Source organism: Lolium rigidum, chromosome 3 (assembly GCF_022539505.1).
Source record: "Lolium rigidum isolate FL_2022 chromosome 3, APGP_CSIRO_Lrig_0.1, whole genome shotgun sequence".
Taxonomy (NCBI): Eukaryota; Viridiplantae; Streptophyta; class Magnoliopsida; order Poales; family Poaceae; genus Lolium; species Lolium rigidum.
The window spans coordinates 44,847,149-44,871,183 of NC_061510.1; the positions used below are offsets into that span (position 1 = coordinate 44,847,149).

Sequence of the window (24,035 nt, forward strand, 5' to 3'; positions counted from 1 at the left end):
TGTGAAGTGCAGGGAGAGACGGCCATCGTGGAAAACTTAATTACGGGGATCTTGGCGACAGAAACGATGAGGCATCAACCTGAGGAAGTGCACTGATTCTACTAAAGGATAAAGCGGGGAGAGCTTATCAAATAAAAAGTGGTACGCTGATAACTGCAAATTTATGCACCATATATATACAGGTAGATGCGCTTGCAATTCTATGCTGTGAATGCCAAATGTATCTTTAGTTTGGACTTTTAAGTCATCCACTCTAAATTTTGCCCCATTGACCAAAAACTGAGATTATTGCTCGATAATTGCCGGTTCTTACAAGATCAAGTCTATAGGCTAGCTATCATGTTGAGTTGTTGACAATGAAATCTCAATTCTATTTCCAGTTCATGTCCTGACCAAATACAGAGCTTGGCAGCTCCGTATGTATATATGTATACCTACGTCGTCTCGAGCAGATCACCATTTCTTTTGACACCTCCGTCTAAATATCATGGCTGCCAATCTCAAGCTCGCCGCGTTGTGCCTCCTTCTCCTCGTCGTCTCCTCCCTCCCTCTGATCGTGCACGCCGAGTGCGAGTGCGAGCAGGCCGGAGAGGAAGAGCACGACAAGGCGGGTGCGCTGAAGCTCAAGATCATCGCCATCTTCTGCATCCTTGTGGCCAGCGCTGCGGGCTGCGGCATCCCCTCGCTTGGACGGAAGTTCCCGGCGCTGAGTCCGGACACGGACCTGTTCTTCGCCGTGAAGGCCTTCGCTGCGGGGGTCATCCTCGCCACGTCCTTCGTGCACATCCTCCCGGAAGCTTTCGAGAGGCTCGGCTCGCCGTGCCTCGTCGACGGGCCGTGGCAGAAATTCCCATTCGCCGGATTCGTCGCCATGCTAGCAGCCATCGCCACCCTCGTTGTCGACACCATCGCCACGGGGTACTTCCAGCGCGCGCACGCCAAGAAGGTCTCCGCGGCCGCCGGGTACCTGGAGGCATCAGGCGCCGATCACACGCAAGGCGGTCACTTCCACGGCGTGTCGGCCGCCATCGCATCGTCGTCGTTCGCGGGGGAATCCGACGACGGCGAGCAGCTCATCCGCCACCGCGTCATCTCGCAGGTGCTGATCGATGCGTCCATACTTAACCAAATTGTCGATGCATCATGCTGTGTCCATTTGCCCATGCATCACGTTTCTAGTTACTAAGTCAATCTGGGACCGCGTACAGACTAACTGGCTGACTGTCTTGTTTGCTCATGGAATGTTTTATCTGAAGGTGCTGGAGCTGGGGATCGTAGTGCACTCGGTGATCATCGGCATGTCTTTAGGTGCATCTGAGGATGCTACCACGATCAAACCACTCGTGGCTGCGCTAACTTTTCATCAGTTCTTCGAAGGGATAGGGCTCGGAGGATGCATTGTTCAGGTATGTGTTCCTCAACATGAGTCTAATTCTGCTCATATATGAATCTGTGTGTAAACTTTGCGAAAATGAATTTGCTAATCTTCTGGCGTCTAACAGAAAGGCCGTTTGGATTTTAGAACTCAAAATTTTCAATATTATTCCACATACTCCCTGAACTACATCGTTTCTAAAAGAAGTCTACTGAACCCTAAACTATCAAATCATCCATATTAACTTCCAAACTTGCTAAAATTCTTCAAGCTGAACCCCTGGCCTAGTTTGGCATTTCTGATTTTCATGGAATGTGCAAATTATGATAGACGTATGGAATGCAAGTTCGTAATCTGCAAAATTACATTTTAAAAAATTGAAGGACCCGATATGTCGAATATAGGGGATGAATAGGTGACTAGAAATTTTAACAAATTAGTTGATTTTAAGGAAGTATTTATAAATATTATTCTAGTAAAGGCAACTAAGTGAACACTTGTTAGTTCTACGTTCTTCAGTTCACATTGTCCTTAACTTACTTCTAGCTTGTTTAGCTTGTCTATTGTGCTTTCTGAAGTAACATTGATATATAGCTTGTAATTCAGGTGTTGTCTTGGTGGTGGATGTATTGCTGTTGTTAGGCCCGAGATACTTGTAGCGGGACTTTTGTTTCTTAGTTTTCTTTTCTTGTTTTTGGCTGTGTGCATCCGTAGTGCCATTAGGGTGGTGCGTTGTTGCAGAGGCTGGATGTAATTGGTATCTTCTTGATATTAATATATTCCCCTTTATTGAAAAAATATAGCATTGTGGCAAAAAGCACACACTATACATGGAGTCCTAGCCTTCTTCACCATGAGCTCACCAAACGAAGTATGAGAGCTCTTCCACTAGTGCTTGATCTTGAGTTAATCTTCGGACCTTTACAAAATGCATGGGAAAAAAATCCACAACCTTGGATGCTCCCAAGTGAAACCAATCGTCTAGGGGTTCTCACAAACGAAAAAGTAAAACGGACGATGCGAACTCAGAGGGAGAATCAACTTTTGGTTTGGTGAATCACAGATCTATGCTTCTTCTTTCTCTTGGATTAATTTTATTCAACTTCGATTGGAGGTGAGAGAGATATATGAAGCTTTTGAAGGTCATTAATTAATGATCTTTAATGTTAGCTCCATCTAGTATATATCTTTGGAGAAGAAGACCTTACTCATATAGCTATATTTAACCGCTATTACAACTCCACGTTAGCGTGGAACCTTCTGCTAGTCCAGAAGTCTCCAGGGGGCCTAGAGCCACCACACAAGACCTAGAGTTTCGTGGATGAGTCCTGAGGTTAGATGGATCATGTTCAGATCCTCAAGGAAAGTATATTTATTTGGGGTTTCTCCTAGGCATGTATGAGTATTTCGATATTGTGTTCTTAGCACTTGATCCCCTTTACTTGCAAACATCGAACCATTCTTAATAGTACATCTTCTCTACAAAACTCAAATACGGCAAAACATAGGTACATAACTCGTCGACATATTGATGGTTAAGCCTGTTCTCATACTGGCTAGTCCCATAAAATTATCGTTCATTAACATAGAAATCCACTTAGGGGATGAATATGTCCTTTCAGATATTGTTTCAATTTATGATTTTATGTCATGTGCAACAATGACTAGATATAGTTTGATTCATTTTGTCCATCTTTGTAGAAGAGATATGGTCCTACTATTGATAATTTTTTGCAGGTTGCCAACCAGTAGCATCCCTGCCTCCAAGATTTTTTGTTTTTTTAATGAAAAATCAAATCTTCAAAACTATCCTAAATAACCATGTTAAGTTCTGGATGGCGACTTAGTCTTATGTGCTTCAAAAATAAAATAATTCACAGGCATGGAATATATGTTGTATAACGTGAGACAAAAAAGGCATCAACAGGATGTATATGGGATTCCATACAAAAACACAAAAGATAAGAAATTTGTCCTGTTCCTTCTCCACAAAACATATATATATATTCATACTTTCAGTGTGATCTATCTTTCATTGCATCCTTACTTCTATAATTTGTTAATAAAACAACATAGGACTCATTTTAAGGGTTTGAGGGTTTATAGTTCAGCGTTCAAGTCAGGCGTAGTACAATAGTCCAGGGTTCAAAATAAACATTTTCTTAGTCACATGATTTTTACATCAAACAAAATTGTTTCCATTTTCTCCACTTTTTATAATCATTATATTAAATATTACACCATATTGGAATTCAAACCGCATTCACATGGCATTGGATTATGCCCATTTGGTTGATCCATATGTACAGTATTTACTTCTGGTTCTAGTATAATCAAGAACACTGCAACATAAAACAACGTCCTGGTTAGAGTATAGAAGATATATTCAACCGTGTGTTAAATTAGTTTACCATTTGTGACTGATTCACCACATCATATCACCTGCTTCGACACCACTATTTTTTTTTATACTTTTTACTTGATTGAGAGTCACTAAACATTAGTATGGCCTACCAAAACATGACACAAATTTCTTGGCCCATAAATTGATTGTAGAAAATGTAGACTAAGTGAATAATGACATTTACTTGGCTATATCATACAGGCTCAGTTTCGCCTGAAGTCTGTGTTGATGATGGCATTCTTCTTCTCACTCACCATGCCACTTGGTATCGTGATTGGCATCGTGATATCCTCTACTTACGACGAGAACAGCCCTAGTGCACTAATCGTGGAAGGGCTCCTTACCGCTGCCGCTGCTGGAATTCTGAACTACATGGCTCTCGTCGATCTTCTAGCTGAAGACTTCATGAACCCTAGGGTGCAGAACAATGGAAGGCTGCAGGTCATTATAAACATCTCCTTGCTCGCCGGGACAGCTCTCATGTCCATGCTTGCTGTATGGGCTTGAGGAATTTTCCTCAGATTAAATTATTCATTTTGTGTTCATGAGGTGAGGATTTAACTATTTTTTTGTGTAAAGAGGTTTTCTGATTTGTTTCTTCATTGCTGTAAAAATGTGTGCATATATTGATCAAACTCGACACACACTATACTATATATTCCTTTGTCCAGTATATTACGACAACCAAAATGACGAATGCATGTTAATGTGCTCTCTTTGTATCAGTTAGTCTATGCGAAATTTTTATCACCCTTTTGTATATTAGGTGAAGCTGATTGCAATTTAACGAAACATATGTTGGTCGCCACGATGGTTATACCAACTGACATGTTTCTCATATTACTCGTACAAAATAGGTTATCAAAGGCATGTTTGCCTCCCGTCAAATACAATCGTCACCCACTCTTTACCACCTTTCTGAGAGGGTATAAGAACTATCTCGAATAGGCCGCAACCCATGGGGGAAAAACAAAAAGTTTAGATTGGATAGGTGGTATATTTCTTGGGTGTTCCTCTGTCACCCGCCTACTCGCCTTAGATATGTGGCTTTCGGCGACTGGTGTTGAGCGAACACCACTCTCTTTAGGTACTTACTACAAACAACCTTCTTCTGTGGTTGACCCTAAGTTTATAAAACCTAGAGGCGTAGGCGTCAAACTGGGTGATGTAGCAACAACATAAAAATTCTTCTAGAGTCGTTTGGTAGCCCGCATTCTGGCGCAGCGGGAAGAAGTTCCCTGCGCGTTGCAGATAGGTCATGGGTCATAAAAGCCACGTTGTTTGGTGGCCTGCACAGAGTTTTTCCGGCCCCGTGGAGATTTGGGCTCAACCCGTTTGGTAGGTCGGATTTCAGGCCTTGTAGCAGCCCAGACCGGCGCCCTGTTGTTTGGTTGCAACCCAGAATCTTCTTCTGCTTACCTATTCTTTTCAGTGGTGAGGTTACCAGCGATCAACAACACAAGCAAGAAAACAATCACAGTTCAGGCAAACTTAGCACTGATCATAGTTCAAACACGGTCATAGTTGACGACACAAGACGATCATAGTTCACGACACACCAGAGACGGTCATAGTTCAACACACGACAGGAACAACAACGAGACACAGACATGGTAGCAGCGACACGGAACCAGATAAGCTTCAGACATGAATTTGGAAGATGACACACCTGGTGGCATCGTCATGGTAACGGCACCTGGTCATCACCTCAGTGCAGGTGTGGTCGAAGATGACCACATTGTACTCGAAGGTGGACACCTTCTTGAAGGTGAGGAACTGGCCTGTCTGCAGCTGATGAGCCATGGCGAAGCCCGCCCGCCCCTGGTTGATGTATGCGTCATCGCCTTCTCTCACCAAAGTCATCCTCCAGTTGCAGCCAGTGTTGGTGGTGATGATGAGGTTCGAAGGGATTTCTCCGAACCACCTGACGAAATCTTGAGGGATCCGTAGCCGGCTGAAGGTGGGCGTGAAGACGATGCGTAGGAACTGGTCCGGCCCTACATCCGGCTGGAAGTGGCCAACGTTATCCGCCCTTCGCTTCTTCGATGATCCCTCCTCGGGGGTCTCAGGTGACCCAAGCTTGAGCTTCTCAGTTTACCATAAGAACACATGCCATTAGAGATGTACCTGCTCACAAGTATATAGATGAAAACGAACATTAAAAACATGTGATGCCTCATACATTGGATCACACGGCAGCTCAAGAGACTGCCCTCAAACTAATTCTAGTGTGCAAGTAATCACACACACACGACTAAGTTTGAGGGCAACACCCTGTCTTCTAGTGTGCCATTGTTCAATCATTGGCCAATGCATTAGACAAACAAAATGAGGCCTCATAAATTGGATCACGGCAGGCAAAAGGATTGTCCGCAAACTAAGTCTAGTGTGCAAGAAATATGGCACACCTGACTAAGTTTGAGGGCAGCACCCTGCCTTCCGTTGTGCCATAGTTAAATCATTGGCCATTGCACAACTGAAGAAGTACAAACATGGAAAGCAAGGTAGCATAGGCCTCATACAATAAGCACATATGAAGGAGATGTTTGATCACAACCAATGGCATGGTGATGTTCAGTCATGCCATAGGTTCTGATCAATCATCTCCTCACACTATGATTTCCGGTTACAATCATCAGCCTAGTTCAATCGGAAAACAAACACAGTCTAGAACAAACTAGCACGACTGATTCCGCACAGCAATCTGAACATGCTAAACCCCAGCGCAAAAAAACCTCCCCTCTTTCCATGCATAGTAAAATCTGGCAGTTTCAGCAATCAACACTCCGATCTAGGAAGGATCTACCGCAATCCAATATTAGAGTAACAGATCTAAGCAAATCGAGACCGTGAACAGCAAGAACTGGACAAGAACAACAAGAAATGGGGACGAACACCTTGCAAACATCAATCCGAATGCTATCCTAATGGAAACCCTAGTAGATCTAATGTGCATGTCGTTGCAAATGCCCGAGAATGGCATGTTCTGGCAGAACGAGTACGAAGGTGAGAAGGAGAGGTCGTTACCGCCATTGTTCCGGCCAAGGACGAGCTCGAGGTCGAGGGCGACCTTGAGATGCCGATGAAGACTACGGAGCAGGTTGTGGCTGATGTCGTCGTGCTGCTCGCCGATGTCTCCTCCTCCGGTACCGGTGCTCCTCCGTGCGGCGGTGCGGCGGATTGGTCGGTGGGAGGGGAACCGCCGGGTGATGTGACAGTTTGGGGGAGGTCGCGAGTGAGAGGAAGGAGAAGGAGCGGTGACCCTAATTATGGCGCGTGTTCCCGAAGGGACGCGACGTTTCCGCCTCCCTTCTCCAGCGTGCAGCCTTCTGGCCGCAACGGGCCTGGCCCCGGAGAAACTGTCATTCCGGGCATTCCTCCAGGGCCTATCGCGGGGGTGCTTTAAACCCGGTTCCTGCGAGAACGCGGCGGCCTGCAGACATCCAAACGGCCCATTCCATTACACAGCCCATGCAAAAAAGTCATCTGCATACTACCAAACGTGCCCCTAGGTTCTTAGTTATGTCAGGACTCCCATTTTGATGCAAGCCGTGATTAACACACACACACAACATAGATATCATCTTACGGTGGAATTGCACCTGCAACCATGCACGCACATGAGAGACCATAATACATAAAAAAATTATTGGTATGCCATCGAAAAAAATGCACTAAATGATGTTAAGGGGTGGTATGTACAAAGAACACCTAGGCCGAAAACCACTGTGTCTAAGATAGATTGTCCGGCCCAGCGCCGATGAACACATGAGGATGCTTGTAAACCGGACCACGACCTTAGCATTTAATGACTATGTCTTGATTCTCTATAGATTTGCATCATTCAACCTACTTTGCCTTACTATCGCCTATTTATTGATTTATTCTTCCATGCCTCCATTATCGATTGTCTCCACCTTATACTAACTTCAGAGCATTGTGTACCGTTAAGTCCTAGGTCGAAATGTGAAGAAGGAAACGGTAAAAAAATAGATAATGTAAACCAATCATACCATGGACTCTCACCATCATGTATGTGGGATGTGAGGCTATGTTTCCTCCCTTGGTCCATAGGGAATGCCCACACATCAGCGCAATCCCGTGAACACAAAAGATACTAGTCAGATACGCGCGCTTTGCCCCGGCGCCTGCTTACCGTTGTCACACGGCGTGGCTGATGTGATCTGTCTGTTGGCTGTTTAACTGATGTTTAAGGTGGTGTTACTGGTTTGGTTTAGCAGAGCAGCTAAAGGCATGTACAATAGTCTAAATCAGTTGTCTGTAAAACCAGCCACGTAGGAAATTTATATGATGCCGAAGAAAGAGAGAAAGAAGAGGCGGCTGCCGTAGAAATCGGTGCTCGTAGACAGACCCTTCCCCGTTGTATGGAGGGTGTTGTTTATCGTGGGCGAAAAATTGGGTGAGCAGCTCTCCAGTTGATTAACAGAATCTAGAGATTTTACGGCGCCAACATGTGGCCAAATAGCTTCTTATTATCTTCAGACGAAAATTTAAAATAGTGCTCTGACCGCCGTTTCACAGGAGCATAAGCTCCCGCCTATGGAAAATACATTTTGAAATATCAATACAATTCGAACAAAAAATTCCGCGCTTACGTAATGACATTTTATATGCGTACACCAAGTTTTACGAAAAAAACCGACATTTTTTATGACTTGTCTAAAAAGACAAAAAAATGCACCACGTACACAACTTCTTTTACACCAATTTTTTTGTACACATGACACTAAAAGTGTCGATTTCCTGTGAAACTATTTCGTGAACGTGTAGAATTTCGAGATATACCCATTAAATTTTGTATCCGAATTTCTCAACATTTCGATAGTGTATTTAAAAGAAAATTTAAAAACCGAGAGCATGCGTTGCTACGGCATCGTCAAAAATGTAAATGTTACATGCATTTTTACTTTTGGTGAAAAACATTAGGTCCTTTGCATTAGAGGGGCAAACTTTTCTTGAAAGCCATCACATCTGCTCGTGTTGCTCCTACCCTGATCTGTAGAGCTGGTGCGACTTATCGTGCTTAATCAATGATGATGACTCAAGCAGCTATACTCCTTTGCTGAACCAGGTATATTATGCACACTTTATCTACCCTCTATCTTTCCAACAGTAAATGATTTTTATGTCACATAAATTTTATCTCACTTCAAAAGTCGAGTAGAACATAAGGAATATAATAGACATGACCAATTTTTTTATTTACATGATGTACAAAAATATGACATAAAATACGTATTTTTGGTGTTTTTACACTGTTATGACTCATATATGTGTTTTTATGTCAATTTATTTGTTTTTACACTGTTATGACTCATATATGTGTTTTTTTTATGGAATCTACTTAATTATCCACCATTTTTCCTCATGTGAAGACCTGTGTGCTAAATATGGTTCGAAACTATAAATATCAAGCCTGATGCTAAACATGGTTCATGTCAGGATTTCACTTGCTAAATTCCATTTGGGTGATACTGTGTATAAGCTGGTTCAACTGTTATCAACACTGTCGTTTATAGGAGCTGCCTGGTGATTCCTAGGTTGCAACACCTCCGGTCGTTAGCTCCTCGCTAGCTGCTGTCTTTTATAGGACCGAATGACAATCGCCACCACACATTCATTTGGCTAACAACTATGAAAGTAAATTAGCTCTTGGACCATACTATCAGGTAACACACTTGTGTTAAAAACAAACATGTTTACAATGATGGGTCCCGCAAATTACAAGTTTACAACAAAGTAAACATGTTACATGCATGTCACATCGGCTAAAAAGGAGATCCAGACATCAAGCAAAAATGGACATACAATCAAAGAGTAAGGAGCAGTTATTTGCAATGACGGGTGGATTGGTCAGAGCTGCAAGGAGAGACTCGGTTATGGTGCGATAAAGAGCTTGCTTCAATGCTCGGATTCAGGTAGAAAGTAAGAGCAGTAGCATATTCATAGGAGAGCTTTGTACTTTAAATTAGTAGTCCCGGTAGTTAGAAAAAAGCTCTGAATACGGATTCAAAGCATCAAGATAGGTAGTCCGATCATTAGTTGGCCAGTCATAGCAATTTGAGTAGAAAGCTTGCTTCATAACCATATCATTCAACTGAAGTTGCCAGGTCGGGTAGCTAGGCTTCCTTGATATCTTAGCTACATATTCACAGCCAACATATTTACTTTGCATATTCTCAATTATATTATTGTCTGCTTGGAGTCCAAGTTCTAAATGTGCTTCAAATCAAGATCCCCCCCCCCCCTAAATGCTCTATTTGACACTTTCAAAATCAAAACCCATTCAACACGCCATGTGATTACAAATACATGGCTGAAAAATATAGTACACGTAAAATATAATTAAACTCAGACATGCTACTAAGTTGCAATCCGAGAGCAGGCATGCACATGACAAGTTGAGTAATCCTATCGTGGTGTCGACCATGTCATTATTATATTTTTTCTTGTCATATATCTTTTGTATCTGTTTATAAAAAATGAAAACATTATTGCACATATGAAGTCCTAGTTCTACTCAAGAACTTAATTACTTCTTACACATACAATTCCCTCTTGGTCTTTGAGGAATTTTGCAGTTACTAATCCCATTGGTAAATGCAATTGAAATATAATGGTATCAGGTCTTGATGTTAAACGTGGTTAACACAAGGATTTTGATAACATAGTAAAATGGTTAATGTTAGAAAATTTGCATGCCTAATACCTGTTGAAAACAAAATTCCCTCTAACAAGAAGTGAAGTCAGGTAAGGAGTGAAATCAAAACTGAATCAAACTAAAGCGTACGATGAACTGAGTACCCTTATCTTAGATTCAATCTTAAAATCAATATACTATTAAAAATGGCATCAATTTTACCCATTTGAGATTCAATGGTGCCAGAGAGTTAGTGTGTAGAGTTCTCAATATTCAATGCACCGTTGATATCCTAAGTACGTTCCCTCTTAAAACTAAATTTAGACGTGTTGGCAAGTCCAAAACTGGATGAAATGAAAGCATATCATCAGTTGAGTCCTCTTACCTTAGTGTTAAACCTATAATAATTATATAGTTTATATTGTTACATAGTATTTACACAATAATAACAATTTTTCATCTAAAACTCGGTATATATTGTCAAAGAGTGTGCTTTTCGAATATACAACCCCCTTGTACTCGACGCACTTCATGAAGATTTCAAGGTGAAATCTATTACCATCATGACAAGATGCTAAATGTAATTCGAACAAGGATTTCCACCGCTGATGGATTAATGTAGTGCTTGTTTTACAAAATAAATCAACATGTCCATCTATTAAAAAATGTGGTGTATACTATAATCCTCACTTTAAAAACTAAAAGTCCCATGCTTTGTCAAGTTCTAAACTCGATCAAAGGAAAGCACACGAAAAATTGAGTATTGTTCATGTTAGCATTGGCCCTAGAATCATTATATTGTTTTAGTTCATGATGTGCCATTTACATAAAGTGCAAAAATTTCTCACCCAACTCGGTGTTGTCAAACATATGGCCTCCTGAATTATCAATCTCCTTTGATGTTCAAGTAATTTCATGAAAATTCAAAGATAAAATCAATTAGTATGATGTCTAGTGATAAATGTGGTTCAAATAAGGATTTCCTCCATTAACACATTAGGGTGGTGATTTTTTCAAAATAAATCATCAGGTCCATTTGTTGCAAATACATGGATAATCCACGTTTTCGAACACGGTTAGACGTGCTGCCAAGTTCAAAACTAAATCAAATAAAAACTTATGATGAATATAGTACTCCTATCTTTGCGTTGACCATACGAACATACATTGCATTAGGTTGCCTAATATGATCTCATGAATGACGACATTTTTGCTCATATTAGACTCGGTGCTCTCAAAGAGATGGCTTCTCGATTATTAAATTTCCCTTTGACATTCGAGGTACTTCATAACGATTCACACCGAAGAAAAATGTCGTCGAAATAAGTAAATATTGCTACCCACCGCTAATGTGGTGTAATCAAGACATACGCTACGCGTATAGCATTGTGATGATAGTTTTGAAGATTATTTGACATGCGAGTTTGTCACAAATATATGGCAAAAATAGAATTTACTCTCGAATAGTCAAGTCAGACGTGCTTCCGACTTCGCATTTTGATTAAATGAAGACATGGGGCGATTTAATTACTCTCACCCTAGGGTACTGTCCTAGGACCATTTTATTGTTTTGCTGGTTCTGTATGTTTGTCGTATATGTTGGAAGTGTGTACACCAATGACGACACTCTTGCTCATGTGATGGCACAGTTGAAAGTATGACTTCTAAGCAACTATGTTCCCTTTTGATCTTGGTTGTTCCTCGCGTCATAATTCGTGCTTCCTTCTTATCTAGTAAGTACGCTCATCTCTCCATGGCGCGGTGAGGCGGTCGAGGCCTTGGAGGGTAACGTCTCACAAGGCTACATATGATACCGGCCCACAGCACAGTATGGAAGAGAAGGGGGCTGATGAGGCACTGTTATTTAATCCAGAGATTAGAACTGAGAGGTGGGTTGCATGCAAGACTGAGAAAAACCGAGACGGGAAGTGAAATCAGGGTCTACCATGACAAGCCCTGCGCTCACGGTGTCGACACCCAACGTCCCAATTAACAATATTTTATTTCTGTTTGACCGATCTGAGATCAGATCAGAGGAAAGGCGCCTCGGAAGCCATATGTCACCGCCGGAGACAGAGAGTCATTGGTTGCGGCGAGAGCGGCGGAGGTAGATAGAAAGCTACAGGTTACAGCGACATCTATCTGAAAAAATGGAATATGCTCAAGTTCAAGTACTACAAAGTACCAACCCTTGATGGATTCCCAAGCAGGAGAAAGGAAAGTGTAAGTAACCTAGTAAAGTGGAGACTGGAGAGTCGGTTTTCAGCCAGTTTTTTTATAAATTGGTCAATTTCCCTAATCTTAATGAAAAAGCAGAGCTTCTACCCGGTTGCTCCAAAATGTAAAGTGGAGAGATAGACGGAGAGGTGCTCTAACGGTGGTAAAGCCAGAAATGATGCTAGAAAAAACATGAGGTACAACCTGAGATACTAAACGAGAAAGTGGTGAATGCATATATATCGAACACAAAGAAAGACGTGCGCGTGCGATCCATGTTGTGAATGACAAATGTATCTTTGGTTCAAAATCGGCCTTTCCATCCACTCTCAGATTTGCCCTTGATGACCACAATTGATTATAGGTCGATAATTACTGGTTCTTACTAAATTAAGGGCCACGTACTTCGATCCGCGGGATTCTCAAACACGTGATTAGAGTATCACGTATAGAACCTACATGAAATTTTTTCAAGTAGGAAAAATAAGGAAAAATTGCAACATGAGATTTGCGTGGATGAAAATATTCTTTCAAAACATAGTTCAATGCAATTCTATGGGAGGATCTAATCCTAAGAATCAAGCGATATATATAGGGAAAAAAATCTAAAGGTGAAAATTCTTAAGGGGTTCTTTGAATCAAAGGAGCCCTAAGTCGTTACGCTTGCTATCAGGTTGAGTTGTTGACAGTGATATCTCCATTATATTTTCCAGTTCATACCCTGATGACCAAGTCCAGAGCTACTGGCAGCTCTGTACGTATATTATATAAGCGTGTCTATGTCGTCTCCGGTAGGTCGATCACCATTCTTTTGATCCCTCCAACTAAAACCATGGCTGCCGATCTCAAGCTTGCCGCCCTGTGCTTTCTCCTCCTTGTCTCGTCCCTCCCTCTGCTTGCCCACGCCGAGTGCGAGTGCGAGACCAGCGAGGAAGAGCACGACAAGGCGGGCGCGCTAAAGCTCAAGATCATCGCCATCTTCTGTATCCTTGTGGCCAGCGCTGCAGGCTGCGGCATCCCCTCGCTTGGACGGAGGTTTCCAGCGCTGCGCCCGGACACGGACCTGTTCTTCGCCGTGAAGGCCTTCGCTGCGGGGGTCATCCTTGCCACGTCCTTCGTACACATCCTCCCAGAAGCCTTCGAGAGGCTCGGCTCGCCGTGCCTCGTAGACGGGCCGTGGCAGAAATTCCCGTTCGCTGGATTCGTCGCCATGCTTGCAGCCATCGCCACTCTAGTTGTCGACACCATCGCCACGGGGTACTTCCAGCGCGCCCACGCAAAGAAGGCCTCCGCGGCCGCCGGGTACCTGGAAGCGTCCGACGCCGATCATACACAAGGCGGTCACTTCCACGGCGCGTCGGCCGCCATCGCGTCGTCTTCGTTCGCGGGGGAATCTGACGACGGCGCGCAGCTCATCCGCCACCGCGTCATTTCACAGGTGCAGATAGATCGATGCGTCCATACTAGCTAGCTAGAGTAACTAAACTGTCCATGCATCACGTTGTGTGCGTCTGTTACAGATGCTAATTGGCTAATTTCCCTGCTTGCTCATGCAATGTTGTATGTGAAGGTGCTGGAGCTGGGGATCATAGTGCACTCGGTTATAATCGGCATGTCTTTAGGCGCATCTGAGAGTGCTAGCGCGATCAAACCACTCGTGGTCGCGTTAACTTTTCATCAATTCTTCGAAGGGATAGGCCTTGGCGGATGCATTGTTCAGGTATGTATTTCTCCACATTAGTCTCCGGTTCCCCTCATTTTTTCGATAAAGGGAATATACTAATATCAAGAGATATCAATTACATCTAGTCTGTGATGTTGAATATAAATACACTGCCTAGTCTCTTTCCATCAATTTGGACTTTTGGTTCAATTGGCTAGTGCAGCAATCTTTCATGGTATCAGAGCCAAGATCTCAAATTCAAGACCCTGCTCACGCAGTTTTAAAAACAAAAGAAAAAAGATTCAAGCGACGTCGTCGCTCGATCAAAGATCTTAAATTTTCACCCTGAAGATAGTCACCGCTCTCAAAATAATGCCTTCAACAAGTTCATTGCCACGCACAACCAATTAATACCGGACCTTGAATTTTCACCATCAAAGGTAAGACTCTGAACTTCACTTGTGCTGTCGCCCCCACTTACATGTTGTTGCTGCAAAATCTAGAACATCAAGCAAGTCCCTCAACAGCGCAGAGAGTCGAACCTCCATTACTAGTCCTCCAATCCATCCTTCATGATATTCTCTGCCTCTTACTTCATCATAGACCAAAATATCACCTAGTGGCAAGAAAGAACAGAGCTTGGCACCGCTCCCTCCATAACCAAACGGTCAGAATAATAGCATAGGTACGCACGAACGAATATCACCCGATGCAGCAAACTCCAGACATAAGGTGCATTGTTACATTCGCCGCTGGAGCCTTCCGGAACTCACCACGCTGGCCAGATCAAATAGGACAGGCCTAAGGAAAGTATCCATCTTCGCACAAGAGTAACCCTAGGACAACCACCTTTATTAGGTTGATCAACAAGCCCCCACGCCGTCGCCCGCCGGCCGACCCCCTCCGGCGGAAGAGCAGGCAAGGCAAGCCTAAGCATGAATCACACGCATGCTCCGGCCCAAGGCCGACATAGTGCATGCGCCGTCTCCCCACGCACCTCCGAGCGACCGGCAACCGTGCCGATGGCGGATCTAGGTGGGAGCCTAGTACGAAAATAAATAAGGCATGCAAATCTTCTCTCATTCAACGGAAATTGCGTGTGTATTATCCAGGTAAAGACATGAAAAATATTATTTCTGCAACTTCAATGGTGCAAAACCACACTAAATAACCAAGTTAAAATTTGAAGGGTGGTTTAGTCTTCAAAGGTTCATCTATTATTCTATACCTACTAATAAAGAAAGGATTGTTTCCTTGGTCCAACATTTGGTTGGACGAATTTATCCTTCCACCAAATTACATAATACTACTCTACAAAACTGCATGGATCGGTTGATTTTCTTTCTCCCACCAACGGAAGTCGTCTGTTGTCCCGATGTTGGCTGGCTTCGATCAAACTTGTCACGCTCGCCAGTTGCAGTTCTTGGGCCTTGCACAGTCGGACGCCTCGCACCAGGGCCCTGGAGCGATTCCACACGAGAAAACAGGTTTTAGGGCTCATTTTATTTATCAAATTTGTATAAGAATTGTTGAGAATTTGGATCCTATGAAAAAAATTGCTATATAGGTTGTTTGATTCGTAGGAACATACCTTACCTTAGATGAAGTAATCATATAGGATTCTTGTAGTGCAAATCTTATAAGAAAAAAATAGGTCATATCTCATGTAAAATTCCTTTCATAATTCATACAATACAACACAATTCATGTTTCCATAGGATTCACATAGGCATGACATTTCAATCCTATGCTTTTTCTATTCCTATGATTTTCCTATCCTATGAATCAAATGAGCTCTTAGTCTCCACGCGAGAAAATAGGTTTTTAGTACCACCGCTCTTTTACATCGAGCCTTGCCGGTTTATATACACTACAAAGCTGCCTATGAGCAAGCCATGTCGGAAATACCCATCCGCATCGTTGCTTGGTTATTCTCTATATATGTTACCATGTGAGATAATAATTATAAATGGAAGGGATTGTGAGGGCTGCCGGCTGCCGTGCATGTAATTAAAATTCATGCGCATAACTAAAAGGAAGATGTACCAGATAATTAAAGGAGTAGGCAGAAAAAAATCTTAGTGACGGGGTCCTTCGCTGGTGACCATGCACAGGCGGTGTGGATTTGTACGTAGACAAAAGAGCACCGCCGGCCATGGGCGGATGATGGCGGAAACGAAGCGGGTGGGTGGCTCACCCGTGGGGTGGTGACCCGTGCGCGCGGCGACGAAAGGTAAGACGAGTCGTGCATAAACAGGTGGGCGGCGCAGCAGGGACCTTGCCTAGCCCTGAGATACATGAGCTACCAGGTCACTTCATGCCAACTACTGCATTACAAAAATTACTCGCCGCAACTATCCCACTAGGTTGAGGGTCGATTGGGATGCACATATCAATTGAAGATATGCATGCCAATCATGGTGGTCGATGAAGTTCATCAACGATAACAACACCATCGTGCAACACCTTTCTTAGCCGAATCGGGAGGTAGTGTGACTTCCAATGATGGCAACTCCATCGTTGCTCTAGACTACGGACTCCATGGACATGGGAAAGCTCTTCAATGGAGACAATGCCCTGACGGCGAGGAATTCGCTTGGTGGATTGCGGCGAGATCCACTATCATGGTTCTCATTATTTTTTTAGTGCATGTTAATAAGTGTAACTTTTGTGTATGTGTTCAAAACGCAATGGAACATAGTGAAACTTTCTAACACCAACCAGAGTGCTCTAAATCAATTGAAAAACCATACACACTATCTACCATACATGCTTTAAATCATACAAATTACAAATATTAAATAAATCAACATCGTAGATTTGCATAAGTCATATACCTTAATTTTCTTTTCATAATTATAATTTCTTGATTCGACAAACTTGACCTCTTTAAATATGTAACATATTGAAACATATCAATTAAATTGCAATGACTACTGGATTGAACCTACCCAACATGCAATATTGCTGATAGATCTCTCACATATAATTACAACCATTAACAAAGAATTGTATACATGTGTTACCTGACTATATAGTTGCATATTGGCTAAAAGGCTACCAACAAAGCTGAAACCTAATTTGTGATTCGATTGTCCATTCTCAATCAAATGCTCCTTGATTTCTCGCGGCCATACCAATGTGATAATGTCAGATGGTTAGCGTTTAACACCTGAGATCAATTGATGTGGTACTCTCTTGTTGTCTGATTTATTCACGACAATGGTAGCAATGGTGATAATGGTGGCTGATGTGGCACATCTTCTTCGCTAGCTTTCTCATGGCACGGTAGCCGTAGATAGCACTAAATCAAGACTAGTATGGATGGGTGTATGTCAGTGCATTTACGTGCAGCCGTGCACGTATGTAGAAAGTGAGCGTATGCATGATTGATGCATCTTGGTTTAGGGATGCAACATGCTGGTATCTGCTGGCGGAGAAGATGTGGCAAGTTCGTCAGACAAAGCCGGTCTGATCAACTGATGCGGTACTCTCTTGTTGCCTGATCTTGTTGACGACAATGATAGAAATGCTGATGATGGTGGTTGATGTGGTCATGTGGCACATCTTCTTCACTGATTTTCTCGTGGCACGGTGGCATTAAATAGCACTAAAGAAAGAATATGTCATGGATGGGTGCATGTGAGTGCATGTATCGTGCTGCAGTGCACGTATGTAGGAAGTCAGAATATGCATGATTGATGCATCTTAGGGCAGGGATGCATCATGCTGGTATCTGCTGGCGGAGAAGATGTGGCGAGTTCGTCAGACAAAGCCGTGACGGTCGGCATCAAGACTTTAGAGGTGATCTGGCCATCTAGGCCAACAGAACGCAATCAGGCAAAAAACAAACGGAGGAGAAGATTAGAGTGATGTTTGCCATTGCCACTGAACGTGACAAAGGAAGGCCGATGGATGATAAAGCTTACAAGAGGAGGTGGAAGATGTTGCTAGAGGAACGGTGGGCAGGGTGACTGGCAGCAGCAGATCCCAGGAAGAGGCGTGTTCGGGACTCGCGAGATCAACCATTTTATTTTTTTGATGTAGACTCCATCTTTTTAGATAAAATCTTTTTTTTTCGAGAGCACGCGGAAAGAGTATAACAATATACAAGATCAGCACCACGGTACTGAGAACACACACTCCACCCTCCCTCCGCCTAGGCCTACTCTCTCGCTATATCTAGCCTCCCTCCTCTCTTGGCCCTCTCCCATAGGTGAAAATCATCTCTAATCTGGACCACCATTTGGTTGACCGTCTTCTGCTCCCTCGTGTTTCGGAAAGCCCTTGCATTCCGATGTTTCCAGAGAGTCCATGCCGTGCTGATCACTATGGAGTCAAAACGCTTCCTATCAATCCTCCTCACTCGCTTGCGGGCCTCCGTCGACCATCTCTGTTTTGGATAAAATCTAAGTGGTTAATTATAGATTGAAGCGTCTAATTAATTTCAGTTATGTGGATTAACGTGGTGTCTTCCTTATATTTTCTATATATTGCTTTAGTATATAATATATTAATTTTTTGGAGGTACCCCATGAGCCTAAATAGTCATCAAACAATATGATCACGAACTTGTTAATTAGGAAAACGTATAAGATAAGTAATTGCCGGTGACCTCGTGTAGTTTAAGATTTTTTTTAAATGGCCTAGGGTTCATTTCAAATAATTGTTCGAACTTTAGGTTTTTTTCTTCCGGAGTTCATGGTTTTGGGACGAAATATAATAGTCCAGGGTTTAGAATTAACATTTTCTTAGTCCCTGATCTATATCAAAACAAATACTTCCATTTCATCTAACCATTTATACCAGCAATTGAGGCCAAACAATTTGAGTCGTGCTTAGCGCCGCGCTAGATTATGACCTTTTTGTTGATGCACATGTACACATTTTGTGTGATTTAATAAGAAAATTTAAAATTTAAAATGACGTCTTGACTTACAAACACTGAAAATATTCTAGAATGTGGAAAAATGTAATGCACCTTTTTCTGTGGCTATTCTAGCATATTTTCTAGTTAATACCTGCATATTCAACCAAAACTGTAAATTTTAAATCTTAAGGAGATCGAACAGATTGACACATCACATGATTCACCGACATTGTATTTAATACTTTTTACTTACTTTGATAGTAATTAAGCGTTAATATGGCATACAAAACATGACTCGCAACCTTTTTAGCCATCGATGGTAGAAAATGAAGGCTAAGTGATTAATGAAGTTTCCGTGCCTCTGTTGTATAGGCTAGGTACCGACTAAAGTCTGTCTTGATGATGTCGCTCTTCTTCTCACTCACCACGCCACTTGGTGTGGTGATCGGAATCGGGATATCATCTGGTTACGACGAGAACAGCCCTAGGGCGCTAATCGTGCAAGGGCTCCTCGATGCCGCAGCTGCCGGAATTCTAAACTACATGGCACTTGTTGACCTTCTAGCTGAAGATTTCATGAACCCTAGAGTGCAAAACAACGGAAGGTTGCAGGTCATCATAAACATCTCCTTGCTTGTCGGGACGGCTCTCATGTCCATACTTGCTGCATGGGCATGATAAATCTTCCTCAACTTCAAATACTAAATTCCTTTGAACTAGTTATGGGTTGAGGATCTCACTTCTACTGGTGTAAAGAGGTTTTCTCTTTTATTGGTGTAAACAGGTTTTCCCTTTTATTGGTGTAAAGAGGTTTTCTGATTTTTTTCATCATTTCCGTAAAAATGTGTGCATATATCGATCAAACTCGACACACACTAAACTCTATACGTATATTTGTTTGATACTACAACAATCAAAATAATGAGTGCATGTTGATGTGCTTTCTTTTGTATAAACAATTGTATGTGATTTTTCCCTCCCGTTTGTATGTTAAGTGATGCATGATTGCATTTTAAATTTTTAATGGAACCGTCTGCAAGTTTCTGCTCCCCATTGTAAGGGTAAATTACCCCTATGTGTGTTTTTGGTAATTTCCCTATGGACTAATATTTTTATTGAGTTTATATGAAGTACTATTCCTTAGATAATGCTTGTAGTTCATATGGTGGATTCCAATGTGGATGCCATGAAGATAAAGATATACCTTGAGAATTGTCATCAAGATTAGAGAAGAATTCAAGATATAGCTCAAAGTCAGTGTTATGATAGTCTCATGATTTGAGCATGCAGTCAAATGGATAGTTCTCAATGTACCTCAAGACATTATGATAGAGCATGAGAAGATACAAGGTTTTCCAGAACTAAGAATGAAGATTAAATTCAAGTTGCTCATCACATGAAGCATAAAGATTATACCACTTTGGATCATGTTATCTTGTGGTAGGGTAATATTTGACAATTGTGCTTTGTGAACTAACTCATCATATATGTTTGTTTGTGTTTTCTATGTGGATTAGGTATCTTGCCATGAGGATGCATCAAAAGTAAGATCTAATATAGCCCATGAGAGGATGTCATCAACTGGTGATCGTCATCAAGGTTGAGAAGGGCAAGGTCAAGCTAAGATCTCAAAAAGACCAGATCGATTCTTGAAGCTTGTCCTTCATTTGGTGATAGTGGACATCTAAATACATGCCTTAACGAATCTATCCATAGTAGTGGTGTATGGGGGAGAAAACTATGTGTCTTCACGAAGCAACAATGATCGAGTGAAGCATTCTGGCTTGAATGGAGCTTGAAGAACTATCATCAAGATCAAGCGGATGCGCAAGGCAAAGGTATGACCTTGCTAGATTTTCTTTTTATTGGACTCAAGGTTGTTGTTGGGAGACCGGATTATAGGATAGATATCCGCACTATTAAGAGGAGTTTTCGGTTGGATAACTTGATCACGTCATCTTAGGGGCCCAACCGTTTCCATATTTTAATCCCCCATTCCTTTTTCTTCTTGTTGTTTCTCTGTGTGAGGTTCTTGAGCTTGTTTCTGGCTTTTTAACAAGCCCAAGTTCATCAAAAATGGAATTCATATGCATTTCTATTGCATTTTTGAGTGTGTACATCTTTACATGTTCTTGACATCGAGAGGTTTACTCTTTAAATTCGTGTAAATACTAGTGGAATATTCATACGTTGCTACGGATGGCCCAATTATTCAACAAATTTCTAACAAAACTATTTTAATTCGTTACTGTTAAACACAAGTGATCAACAAAAAAAAAGTCATGCTTACACATACATGTGTTTCTACAGAACAAAACAACAAATCTATGCATGACTATCCTGATCGATGAATCACTCCTTTCAGCCATCACGTGTTTTCGTTTTCATGTTCTCGAACTATAGTTAACCTCATGGGTTTCTCCTAACTCTAAAAATTGTGTGGCATTCTCAGTCTTAAAAGAATGGAAGACATGCTAAAAGACCAGTGCCAACTAGTCCCACTTCCTTTACTTCTCCATCCGGTCTCATCTTCGCTTCTCCTACACCGAAATCTGCTTCTCGTTGCCTCTCTCTTAACTTCTCTAAAACTTAGGAACCTCTACAACATGTAAATCTCCCGGTACCTTCTTGTCTCTGTGAAAGGAATAGTGAAAATTGATTTCTAACCTAACTACCTAAGTTTGCAAAGTTTTTTTTTATTGACCTATATCGCTTCGTCCACGGTACTTTGAATAGTCCATCTATCTTAATAAAAATTATTCTGGCAGTATTAAAAATGTGTTTAGCATGATTTCACAAATGAATTCAGTGGCAAAACCTACATTGGCTTAGATCTACAGATGTTTTCAGGACCAAGACGATGATATGATACCTCACATGGTTGTGATAAGATCCACACGTAGCTTACATTGAAAATCTATCAAAATTTTCTTTTAACAGTATGCTTGGAGAAAATAAGAGGAGAAACTACAACGATATGCACGGCATTGCCCATGACACTTGTCGTGCTACGAACTCAGTTTTTGTACCTCAAGATATTATGATAGAGCATGAGGATATATAAGGTTTTCCAGGACTAAGAGTGAAGATTAAATTCAAGTTGGTCATCACATGTAGCATAAAGATTATTCCACTTTGGATCATGTGATGTTGTGGTAGGGTAAGATTCGACAATTGTGCTTTGTGAACTAACCCATCATATATGTTTATTTGTGTTATCTATGTGAATTAGGTATCTTGCCATGGGCATGCATCAAAAGTAAGATCTAATATAGCCCATGAGAGAACGATATCAACTGGTGATCGTTATCAAGGTTGAGAAGAGCAAGTTCATGCTAAGATCTCAACAAGATCATATCGATGCTTGAAGATTGTCGTCCATTTGGAGATAATGGACATCTGAAGACATGCCTTAACGAATCTATCCCATGTTCACTACTAGGAATTAGGCTATCCCCAGCGCACCTAAAATGCCTATCCCCGGCGCACCAAGCCGCCCCGGTGGGAACATGCCGGAGGTATCGCCTTACAGCTGGCGCACCACACCGTAGGGATTCGTAGCATAGAAAACAAAAAAATTCCTACCGCAAGAACGAATAACAAGCCAAGATCTAATCTAGTAGATGGTAGCAACGAGGTGAAGATCATCATACCCTTGAAGATCGCTAAGCGTTAACGAGATTAGATCTCGTGGTGGATGTAGTCGATCACTTGTCGCTTTCAAAAGCGCGTAGAAGATCTTGATGGTGCCACAATCGGGCAGCACCTCCGCACTCGGTCACGCGTACGGTGTTGATGATGACGTCCTTCTCCCTGTTCCAGCAGGCAGCAGATGTAGTTGATCCTCCTCGGAATCCCGCTAGTACGACGGCGTGGTGGCGGTGGTGGTGGAGAAATCCTGCAGGGCTTCACCATAGTCGTGCAAGAGGGAGGAGGAGGAAGGGGTGGCTAGGGTTTGGGGAGAGGGAGCTTGGGCTGCGACTTGTGGACCTCTTGGGGCTCCTCTTTCCCTCCTTTTATAGGTGGAAAAGGTCCTTGGGTCGTCCAAGACCTGCCCCCAAAGTTTGGCAGAGTTCCGGTAGGTTTTTGTCAGCCGAAACCTACTAGAACTAGGACTCTTTTGCCAAATCCGAATCCGCCTTAGGGGACTTAAGGAAACATGGATACACCTATTATGGAACCCTCCGGACTTCCTTAGACAGCCCGGGTTGTCCCGAATACTTCCGGAACCTTCCACAATATTCCGGACTATTCCGGTCCTTCCAAAACCTTCTAGAAGCTCAAGTCAAAACACCGGACTTTTTCCGAACCCCGGAAAATGACTTCCCATATATAAATCTTATTCTCCGGACCATTTTGAAACTCCTCGTGATGTCCTGGATCCCATCCGAGACTCCGAATAACATCCGAACTCCATTCCATATTCCATATCTACTTAAAATAACATCAACCCTTAAGTGTGTCACCGTACGGTTCGAAAACTATGTGGACATGATCGAGAGTCCTCTCCAATCAATAACTAATAGCGGGTCTTGGCAATCCATAATAGCTCCCACATATTCAATGATGACTTTGTGATCAAAAGAACCATTCACATAAAATAACAATTCCCTTTATCTCGCGATATTTTACTTATCCGAAGTTTGATCGTCGGTATCCCCATACCTAGTTCAACCTCGTTACCGATAAGTACCCTTTACTCGTACCGTGATATGATATCCCTTGTGAGCTAGTCACATGCTTGCAAGCTAATTGGATGTCATTCCATGGAGAGGGCCCAGAGTATATCTATCCGTCATTTGGATGGAAAAATCCCACTATTGATACAAGTGCCCCAACCCTATA

At 42.3% G+C, this 24,035-nt stretch overlaps 2 protein-coding genes across 2 annotated transcripts; both read left to right on the forward strand.

Annotated features, from left to right (window-relative positions):
* The first annotated feature begins 487 nt into the window (after positions 1-487).
* Positions 488-4,286, forward strand: LOC124695888 (zinc transporter 9-like). The gene is made up of 3 exons (XM_047228692.1): positions 488-1,099; positions 1,257-1,406; positions 3,981-4,286. Exons 1-3 carry the CDS (start codon positions 488-490, stop codon positions 4,284-4,286), a joined length of 1,068 nt encoding a protein of 355 aa, XP_047084648.1.
* A 9,203-nt stretch (positions 4,287-13,489) lies between these two features.
* LOC124695889 (zinc transporter 9-like) lies at positions 13,490-19,868 on the forward strand. Its single transcript, XM_047228693.1, has 3 exons — positions 13,490-14,095; positions 14,228-14,377; positions 19,563-19,868. Exons 1-3 carry the CDS (start codon positions 13,490-13,492, stop codon positions 19,866-19,868), a joined length of 1,062 nt encoding a protein of 353 aa, XP_047084649.1.
* Positions 19,869-24,035: the final 4,167 nt, after the last annotated feature.

Coding starts and splice junctions, on each gene's coding strand:
- LOC124695888 (XM_047228692.1), top strand. CDS start 488: ATGGCTGCCAATCTCAAGCTCGCCGCGTTGTGCCTCCTTCTCCTCGTC. Junction 1,100..1,256: donor GCCACCGCGTCATCTCGCAG/GTGCTGATCGAT, acceptor TTTTATCTGAAG/GTGCTGGAGCTGGGGATCGT. Junction 1,407..3,980: donor TCGGAGGATGCATTGTTCAG/GTATGTGTTCCT, acceptor TATATCATACAG/GCTCAGTTTCGCCTGAAGTC.
- LOC124695889 (XM_047228693.1), top strand. CDS start 13,490: ATGGCTGCCGATCTCAAGCTTGCCGCCCTGTGCTTTCTCCTCCTTGTC. Junction 14,096..14,227: donor GCCACCGCGTCATTTCACAG/GTGCAGATAGAT, acceptor TTGTATGTGAAG/GTGCTGGAGCTGGGGATCAT. Junction 14,378..19,562: donor TTGGCGGATGCATTGTTCAG/GTATGTATTTCT, acceptor TCTGTTGTATAG/GCTAGGTACCGACTAAAGTC.